General features: G+C 48.5%; 1 protein-coding gene across 1 annotated transcript in view; it reads right to left on the bottom strand.

The window, feature by feature from the left end:
- Window positions 1-723: 723 nt before the first annotated feature.
- Window positions 724-10,460, bottom strand: part of LOC124594056 (tubulin gamma-1 chain-like) — an 87,413-nt gene continuing 77,676 nt past the window's right edge. Inside the window, exon 10 of the mRNA XM_047132405.1 lies at window positions 724-1,002. Coding sequence (XP_046988361.1) covers window positions 724-1,002 — 279 coding nt within the window. The remainder of the gene's footprint in view (window positions 1,003-10,460) is intronic.

The following is a 10,460-nucleotide window of genomic DNA, read 5'->3' as shown; positions in this document are numbered from 1 at the left end:
CTTTAGTTGGTCGAGCGAGATACACAAGGAATAAATAAGTATAAAAAACTATTTCCTCGTGTCTAAAGCGCCACAAAAATACCGTATCAAACTGTTAGAGTATGCTAGTCGAAGCAAGATACTTGAAATACTTTACCTAACTGGTATGTGAACTATGTGAACAAAACAAACATAATTAATGGTAATTCAGAAAAATAAAATCACTATGCATATCTGTTCATTTAGGTAATGTGAAGCGTGTAAAATATTTAATGTTAACGTGTACGTAAAAAACTCATGTTGAGTATAACACTCATAAATACTTTGTATCACACAAAAATTTCTAATCTCAATGTTGGCAGAAAAAAAGTTGCATTTCGAATACGGTGACTTTTTTCAGTCGTCTGAAGCTGCGTAAGCGAGCGAAAGTCTCTCGTACGATGTTTTCCAGATGGCACTTATTTATGTTCTGTTGACTAATAACGAAAGCTAGTAATTTGTAGTAGAGCATATCCAGAATTATGGTCATAAGACTGAAACCGCACACCAGAGTGTAACCAATTGAATTGGGCTAGCATGAGAATTTTGAACACATATTTAACACATTCACATATCTGCTCTCCCTGATGTTCTGCATACGACACTACGCGAAAGCGAATCAAACACTGCTAGGACAGGAATTTTGTCTGAACATCTGACTGCTGCGATTTCTTCGCGCGCTCTCAGAAGGAGCGGCAGTCTCGCCTACTCGAACGCCTCGGCACCGTCGTCGGCGCTCCGCTGCGCCTGCTGCGCCTGCTGCGCCTCCGCCTCGGCGCGCCGGCTCAGCTCCCGCTGCTGCCGCCACGTGGGGTAGCCGGCAGCCGTCGCCTGCTGGTAGTCGGCGGCCAGGTCCTCCACCACCGCACGCGCGTCGTCCAGCTCGTCCAGGTTCTCTTTGAAGATCTTCTCCTTGCGGAACTGGTCCAGGAAAGCCTTCCGTTTCCGTAGCTTGTTGTACTGGTCAATTGTCCTTTCGAATAGCTGCACGGAACGGAGAACATCATAACTAAATAATAAATACGTATACAATAATAAAAATTATATACAATAATAAATACGCAATAAAAGGGTAGTCAAATGAGACATATATAAGGTCGAATTGAAGAATTTCTTTATCGGAAAAGTTTCAGCCTCTTTTCCTCTCAATCTGCAAAGAAACCAATTTATTTCAAGTAAATACAGACATCAAGAAAACTTTTGCATCAACTCGGTTCCGGGAGTACCGGAACCTGTACAGAAAATTCGAATAGAGATCAACATAAACATCATTTCCGACATTTTTATTGCTCATGAAAACGGCACGTTACATGTTGTACCACCATGCTGCGGGACCTTCAGAGGTGGTGGTCCACATTGTTGTACACACCGGTACCTCTAATACCCACTAGCACGTCCTCTTGCATTACTGTATGCCTGTATTCGTCCTGGCATACTATCCACAAGGTCATCAAGGCAGTGTTGGTCCAGATTGTCCCGCTCCTCAACGGCGATTCGGGCGTAGATCCCACAGAGTGGTTGGTGGGACATGTTGTCCATAAACAGCCCTTCTCAATCTATCCCAGGCATGTTCGATAGGGTTCATGTCTGGAGGACATGCTGGCCACTCTAGTCGAGCAATGTCGTTATCCTGAAGGAAGACATTTACAAGATGTGCACGATGGGGACACGAATTGTCGTCCATGAAGACGAATGTCTCGCTTACATGCTGTCGATATGGTTGCACTATCAATCAGAGGATGGTATTCACGTATCGTACAGCCGTTACGGCGCCTTCCATAACCACTAGCGGCGTATGTCGGCCCCGCATTATACCAACCCAAAACAGCAGGAAATCTCCACCTTGCTGCACTCGATGGACAGTGTGCCTAATGCGTTCAGCCTGGCGGGATTGCCTCCAAACACGTCTCCGACGACTGTCTGGTTGAAGGCATATGCGACACTCATCGGTGAAAGGAACGTGATGCCAATCTTGAGCGGTCCATTTGGCATGTTGTTGGGCCCATCTGTACCGCGCTGCATGGTGTCATGTTTGCAAAGATGGACCTCGTCATGGGCGTCGGAAGTGAAGTTCCTCATCATGCAGCCTATTGCGCAAAGTTTGAGTCGTAACACGACGTCCTGTGGGTGCACGAAAAGCATTATTCAACATGGTGGCGTTGGGGTCAGGGTTCCTCCGAGCCATAATCAGTAGGTAGCGGTTATCCACTGCAGTAGTAGCCCTTGGGATGCTTTAGCGAGGCATGTCATCGACAGTTCCTATCTCTCTGTATCTCCTCCATGTCCGAACAACACCGCTTTGGTTCACTCCGAGACGCCTGGCCACTTCCCTTGTTGAGAGCCCTTCCTGGCACAAAGTAACAATGACGACGCGATCGAACCGCAGTACTGACCGTCTGGGCATGGTTGAACTACGGAGAACAGAAGCCGTATAACTCCTTACTGATGGAATGACTGGAACTGATCGGCTGTCGGACCCCCTCCGTGTTATACGCGCTGCTCATGCATGGTTGTTTAAATCTTTGGGCGGTTTTAGTGACGTCTCTGAAATGTAAAAGTGACTGTGCCTGTGATACAATAAGCACAGTCAACGTCTATCTTCAGGAGTTCTGGGAACCGGGGTGATGCAAAACATTTTTTAATGTGTGTAATTTACAAACTTCACACAGCAGAAGTACTGTTTCTCTGTAGTGTGGTGATTCCACTGCAGGCGTGCGAGTCCTTTTATGCGACGATATTTAGGCAACTTAGGCTTCAGTGACGATAAGGATATCGGGATTAGTACGATTTGAGCTAGCCGATCTTTGCTGGGCCTGAGCAAAATACCTAGTCTGCATGGCTCACAGAACAAAATTATCTATTTCGGTATCAGTGTCTGCTGAACAGATTGAACAAGCGGTTACTCTCTAAATTGAGCAGGTGAAACGTGCTGATCGTGCGTGTAGGTTAGTCTTAGTGGTAGACGCAGCGGCTAGTCACTGGAAACGCATGCAGGCGTAACACGTTTTTAGCAACAGTCATAGGTCTTCTGGTTACCAAAATATTCAATGTCTAAGTGGTACGTCGTAGGGTATGATTCGTCCTCGTGTACGGCGGTTGCAGCGGTGGGTTAACAGTCCGTTCGAAACATTATATGCGTGCAGCATTCCTAGTCGCTGGGCACGTAAATGGTTGGCGAACCGTGTCTGGAGGCTGGAGGGGGTGGGGGGGGGGGAGGGAGGTAGCTTGAAGACGCAGTGATTGACCGTAGTCCGCAGTTGAGGATTCAAAATCTTGCTTATATGTCGTTCTTAGGCCCGGGAGAACGATCGGAAGGGCGGAAGATCAGTATGTGCCATTAGCATTTGAGCACAGCCTTCTGGGAACGGTGCCATCTCGCGACCATTCCGTTACTACCGGACTGGTAGCTAGTGCTTTTATGATTTGCATATCTGCGGCATCTATCCAGCTGGGAGAACAGTTCCCACTTAAATTGCCTGCCTCGATCGGTAGTTACGTGACGCCGTCAGCCAAACCTAACTAGCCAAGTTGACGTGAAGGCAGAGGCTACGGTTTCTGCAGTAATGTTGTCCACAGGTGTTGTCCCCGGCTAGCGCTGTAAGGACATGTCGCTGGCCGTTCGACGGAGAAAGCGGACCCAAATCGGCAAGATGTACATGGGCGAAACGAGAGGTTGCGTCTAGAAAATCACCCACCACCCACTGGTGCGTACATGTGGCAGGACACGTTGCAACGCATGGGACTGAAGGCATGGCCGCGTCCACACTCGGTAGTCGCTCACCATATCTGGCCTAACGAAGCGCTGTGACACGAGCCGGAAGGTGGGGCGGGCTCCAGGGGGACTTAGTGTGGACACTGACGAAGGCTTCTTTTCCGAAAGCGGACGAGAAAAAAGGGCGAGGTCTCCCTCGGGAGACGTTACATTATAGTCCGGCATCTTTCCCGGGAACGTCGACGAGTTGTAGCTCCAATGCGGACGTTGCATCGTCGACGAACCTTTGGAGCTCTGGGTCGTCCTTTTGAGCACGCACCAGGCCTCACTAGATTGGTGACGTCTGAGGGACAGTCTGCTGATTGTGTGGCCCCTCCCGCCGGTGGTTCGAGTCCTACCTCGGACATTGGTGTGTGTGTTGTCCTTAGTATAAGTTTGTTTAATTAGCGTGGGCAGCTACTATATTATCAAAGTAAACTCTAGATGGTTGAACTGGCGAGGAGAGCAGCTGATTCTATTCCTTTTGAATTTGTAGATCAGTGGTTTGTGATCCGTGTGTATCGTGTACGTCCTCGCTTTTGTTTGTGTACGGAAGTATTTAACAGCCTCATACATGGACAGGAGTTACAGGTCGTGTGCACTTCACTTACACCGAGGCGACGACAGTTTACGGCAAAAGTATGCCACGAATCTTCTGACCATTGTTGCAGTACCGCGCCGACACCCGTTTCACTCGCGACTTCCACTAACGCCAAAGGTGCGTCCAGCTTAGAATGCGCGAGCAGTGTTCCGTTTGCTATGCTGTTTTTCGCATCCTCGAAAGAGGAGCACTCTGTTTCCGTTCACTGCACTGGAGTGCGGCCTCGAACCCAGGGGTCGGAAAGTGCTGCATTCAAAGGCTCTTGCAGTCCCGGCGAGCGGGTTAAGTGTCAGCGGTAACAGTTTAGCATGCCTAAAAACCGGCGTAACTCCTTGATTGTCATCGGTGGTGGTACCTGAAAGATTGGTTCGACCTTCTCAGTTGGTGGTATGGAGCCTGTAGATGAAATGCCTTGGCACAGGGACGTCGCCTCAGGCCGTCTAAACACACACTTGGCCGCATTCAACACCACGCCAGATTGCTCTAGACACTTCAACACTTCTTGTAGATGGTGGTGATGTTGCTCCCTCGTGGCAGAAAACACGAGTATGTCGCCCAGGTATGCGAAGCAAAACGGCAGTCTTCGTAGAACAAAGTGAATAAACCTGTGCTAGATTTGTGCAGCATTTCGTAACCCAAACGTTACAAGTTCGTTCTCAAAGAGTCCAAACAGATTGATTATCGCTGCCTTGGGAATGTCCTCTTGTGCCACACGTATCTATCGATATGCCTTAGATCAGTCCTGAACACTGAATATTTTTGCGAAGTACACGCAACAAAGGCGCGGGGTATCGACCACGCGCGGTTCTTGCGTTGAGTGCGTGATAGTCGCCGCACGGGCGCTAAGCTCCTCGTAACAAGGTGCAGCGTAGACGACTACGAATTACTTGATGACCAGATTATGCCCTCCTTAAACATCACATGGAACTCCGCCTAAGCGATGGCCAAACGACCAGGTGCCAGTGTCCTGGGTCTAAAAAATTCCAGTGGGCCATCTGTAGTTTCTATATGGTATGCCATGTTGTGCGCCAAGTGCGTAGCCGCGCCTGGTGGCTTAGTCAAGATCGGATATTCCGCCAATAGTGCAGCGTAGTCCTCGACAAATATCGGTATTAGCCTGGCACTATGCACCGATGTCTCGTGGTGAAATCCCGCTGCAGTCAGCCCGGTAACGCTGCCTACCAGTTGATAAAAGATACACTCCTGGAAATTGAAATAAGAACACCGTGAATTCATTGTCCCAGGAAGGGGAAACATTATTGACAAATTCCTGGGGTCAGATACATCACATGATCACACTGACAGAACCACAGGCACATAGACACAGGCAACAGAGCATGCAGAATGTCGGCACTAGTACAGTGTATATCCACCTTCCGCAGCAATGCAGGCTGCTATTCTCCCATGGAGACGATAGTAGAGATGCTGGATGTAGTCCTGTGGAACGGCTTGCCATGCCATTTCCACCTGGCGCCTCAGTTGGACCAGCGTTCGTGCTGGACGTGCAGACCGCGTGAAACGACGCTTCATCTAGTCCCAAACATGCTCAATGGGGGACAGATCCGGAGATCTTGCTGGCCAGGGTAGTTGACTTACACCTTCTAGAGCACGTTGGGTGGCACGGGATACATGCGGACGTGCATTGTCCTGTTGGAACAGCAAGTTCCCTTGCCGGTCTAGGAATGGTAGAACGATGGGTTCGATGACGGTTTGGATGTACCGTGCACTATTCAGTGTCCCCTCGACGATCACCAGTGGTGTACGCCCAGTGTAGGAGATCGCTCCCCACACCATGATGCCGGGTGTTGGCCCTGTGTGCCTCGGTCGTATGCAGTCCTGATTGTGGCGCTCACCTGCACGGCGCCAAACACGCATACGACCATCATTGGCACCAAGGCAGAAGCGACTCTCATCGCTGAAGACGACACGTCTCCATTCGTCCCTCCATTCACGCCTGTCGCGACACCACTGGAGGCGGGCTGCACGATGTTGGGGCGTGAGCGGAAGACGGCCTAACGGTGTGCGGGACCGTAGCCCAGCTTCATGGAGACGGTTGCGAATGGTCCTCGCCGATACCCCAGGAGCAACAGTGTCCCTAATTTGCTGGGAAGTGGCGGTGCGGTCCCCTACGGCACTGCGTAGGATCCTACGGTCTTGGCGTGCATCCGTGCGTCGCTGCGGTCCGGTCCCAGGTCGACGGGCACGTGCACCTTCCGCCGACCACTGGCGACAACATCGATGTACTGTGGAGACCTCACGCCCCACGTGTTGAGCAATTCGGCGGTACGTCCACCCGGCCTCCCGCATGCCCACTATACGCCCTCGCTCAAAGTCCGTCAACTGCACATACGGTTCACGTCCACGCTGTCGCGGCATACTACCAGTGTTAAAGACTGCGATGGAGCTCCGTATGCCACGGCAAACTGGCTGACACTGACGGCGGCGGTGCACAAATGCTGCGCAGCTAGCGCCATTCGACGGCCAACACCGCGGTTCCTGGTGTGTCCGCTGTGCCGTGCGTGTGATCATTGCTTGTACAGCCCTCTCGCAGTGTCCGGAGCAAGTATGGTGGGTCTGACACACCGGTGTCAATGTGTTCTTTTTTCCATTTCCAGGAGTGTAGTACTGGGCCACAAGATTAGCCCCTATAATAGACCCCGTAAAGGCGGCAACGGTAAAATACCACGTAAACGGACGCCATAGTAGCAACTTTAACTCTATCTAACTGTATCCACTAAGTTCCATACGTAGAGATGAATGAGTTGCTTGCATCATATAAACGGAATGCAGTCGGCGGTCTACAGTGGTGGATTGAAGTCCTTGGAAGGATGCTTAAGTCTGGGCCAATGTCTATTAAATGCTTCTGACCGGATGTCTTTGCGCTAACAAAAAAGCGCCTCGACTTTGTTAGGCGGTCGGTTGCGCCTGTTACTGGCTGCCGCTGGTATTTGGATGCAAACATGGTGCTGTACATTTCCGCACATATTCATCGACCCTAAGAAGGAAGGAAGGCATATCCGGTTCAACGTCCCGTCGACCTCGAGGTCATTAGAGACGGAGCACAAGCTCGGATTATGTCAAGAATGTGGAGGGAAATCACCCGTTCCCTTTCAGAGGAACCATCCCGGCATTGGCCTGGAGCGATTTAGGGTAACCACGGAAAACCTGAATCTGAGAATGAGATTTTCACTCTGCAGCGGAGTGTGCGCTGATATGAAACTTCCTGGCAGATTAAAACTCCGAGACTCGAACTCGGGACCTTTGCCTTTCGCGGGCAAGTGCTCTACCAACTGAGCTACCCAAGCACGACTCACGCCCCGTCCTCACAGCTTTACTTCTTCCAGTACCTCGCCTCCTACCTTCCAAACTTAACAGAAGCTCTCCTGAATCTGGATTGCTGGAGGCGAGTTTGAACCGTCATCCTCTCGATTATGAGTCCGGTGTGCTAACCACTGCGCCACTTCGTTCGGTTCGTCGAAGCTGCGGTGGTACTAGCATAAACGGAGTTCCGTGTTCGAAGACGCAACATTGGTTGATGAGAGTCTTCTAGATCTCCAGCGATTACGTCTTCTACCATTCCAGGCACCGCACTGAGACAGTAGCGCGCCGATCTGTGTACACAGCTTGTCTACTTTTGTCCCCAGCGAGTCGAATTCCGTGCGCTCGACTGTTGGTGCTGCTGTCGCTCTACTGCATCGCACTATCAGTGCCCTAACTTGTGCGGATGCGATGGCATCTTGAATCTGATCTGCCATCCCCGCCAACGCGTCTAACGACATTCCCGTGCGTAGGTAATCGGCTGCTCTACAATGTGCGTAGCAAGTTGTCAGCAAAGGTAATTGTATCGACTTAGCTCCGCAGATGACGCAGATTTTGCGACGGCTTACGATCACCGATATCTTCCTGCGTCAGCATCTGTCTGATCCGCTTTTCTTGCGGCACAGCGACTCTCAGGATTAATTCCGATCTGAGCTTTTCGTATGAATTTTTGTGCGGTGGCAAAGTGACCACGTCTCGTACCTCTGCAGCATAGCAACGGTTGGCCGTAATTACGTTGTAGTTAAACGGGCTTCGACTTGAGGAAAGCCGGCCAGCGTGGCCGAGCGGTTCTAGACGCTTCAGTCTGGAACCGCACGACCGCTACGGTCACAGGTTCGAATCCTGCCTCGGGCATGGATGTGTGTGATGTCCTTAGGTTAGTTAGGTTTAAGTAGTTCTAAGTTCTAGGGGATTGATGACGTCAGATATTAAGTCCCATAATGCTCAGAGCCATTTGAACCTTTTTTGAATTTGAGGAAATCGTAAGGTCTGGTTGTTCCGCCAAAACGAAGGTGAATGGTCCACTAGTTAGCGCGTCTGTCTCTGCATGATATTTAATTTCTATAGTAGTTACGCAGTCTCCTTCTTCAGCCCATCTCATCTCGGTGTCGCCACTTGTCGTGATTAGCACTGCTTGAGCAAACCGACTGTTGCTTGGGATAAACAAAACCGAGTCTAGAGGTTTCAAGAAAAAAAATTTATTTTGGTAAAGGTGTCGGGATTGAACAGATTGGACAAGCGGTTACTCTCTGAGTAAGAATCCGAACGTTCAATTCGCAGGTGAAATGTTCTGGCCGTGCGTGTAGCTCAGTAAGAGCCCAAACAGTCACTGTATCCCTAAGAGTCTGTTACCCAAGGAATATAAAATGAATGCAATCAACAGAATCATATAAAGTTTCGTACGTCGTCGAATAAACAGTACAGAACAGTGTAAAAAGTGTTTAAAAACAGCGCTCCTGGTGGTTGGCGTGGAAGCTGTTTGACATCTGCGACTCATTTGATAACGCAGACCACACACACGACATTGCATCACCATACACAACATCGCCGGTTGGCACGATCTTCGTAGGAGACGCTACAAGGGGAACACAACACCCAGACAACGAGTAGAGAAAGTCTCCAACCTGACCGGGAATCGAACCTGGGCCTCTTCATTTAGAAATCCACCGCGCTGACCCCACACCTACCGAGGCACGGATGACACTTCTAAAAAAAGTTTAAAAAGTCAGTTGAAAATAAATCGCCAATACTGTTGTGTTCCAGGGGACTCCTGTAATACAATGTATGTTTACCGATGAGCAGCTGGACTCAATTGAACAGATCAGTTATCTTTGATGTATGAAACAGTGCAGTAATTTACCTACTATCTTTCCATTCTTATAACTGTACAGAGTGAGCAAGTGAAACTTCTTGCAACAAATATCTTTTAATTCATCATGATATTGGCTTTGACGAATAGCTGGCAAGGTTCCACAAGCCGTCAGTGTGTTCACAGCTTCAGAGCTGCGAAAGAGTTTTATTGGGTCAGTTCTACTCTGCAGTAAAAATGCAGCTTCGTTCTATTAGAAACACAAATTTGATTACTGGTTATCAGTTGATAACAATGTCATGGAAACATGATATCCATTACTTTGTGATCTGCTTGAGGCTACTTATTAATATTAAAATAGATTATAAGTATATTTAATCTATCTTTAAAACATTAAAAGATAGTTGAAGTGAAATTCACAAACTTTTACGAAGAGACGATGCAAATATGACATTAAGTGCACAATAAAAATACATTTTTCTGAGCTAAAATACCTAGATTCATGACTGCTGTAAAGTTCTCCTTAAAGTTCAGGAAAAAGAAACTGACTTGTCATTACAATCCTGGCCCTAATACTATCTATCATCAGACCAATATCTAATCTAAAGGATTGAATCTGTCTCTGGATATTCCAGAAAGCTTCAACAAGAGTCGAAGAAAATAACCTCTCTCTACAATATTTTGCATCATCGAACTAAACGAATAAAAAACTTCTGACCTTCCTTCTAAGACAAAATGACAATTCATTATCAGACACTAATGCCAATGTCTTGTTAATGTGCCTGTCCTTCTCTGTTTGTCGTCATCTTTGCTAGATGGTTGTCGTTACCATAGTTCACTGCTATGATAATCCTTCTTTGTTATAATAGTACATGTTCTTGGTCTACTTTGTGATTTTTTTTCCTCCAGCATTTTACTTCTAAGATGTTCCTCCTAAGACTTTTATCAAATTGTTATGTCGA

Source organism: Schistocerca americana, chromosome 2, assembly GCF_021461395.2.
Source record: "Schistocerca americana isolate TAMUIC-IGC-003095 chromosome 2, iqSchAmer2.1, whole genome shotgun sequence".
Lineage (NCBI taxonomy): Eukaryota > Metazoa > Arthropoda > Insecta > Orthoptera > Acrididae > Schistocerca > Schistocerca americana.
The sequence above is the reverse complement of the archived record's forward strand: the minus strand, read 5'-3'. Positions and strand labels throughout refer to the sequence as shown.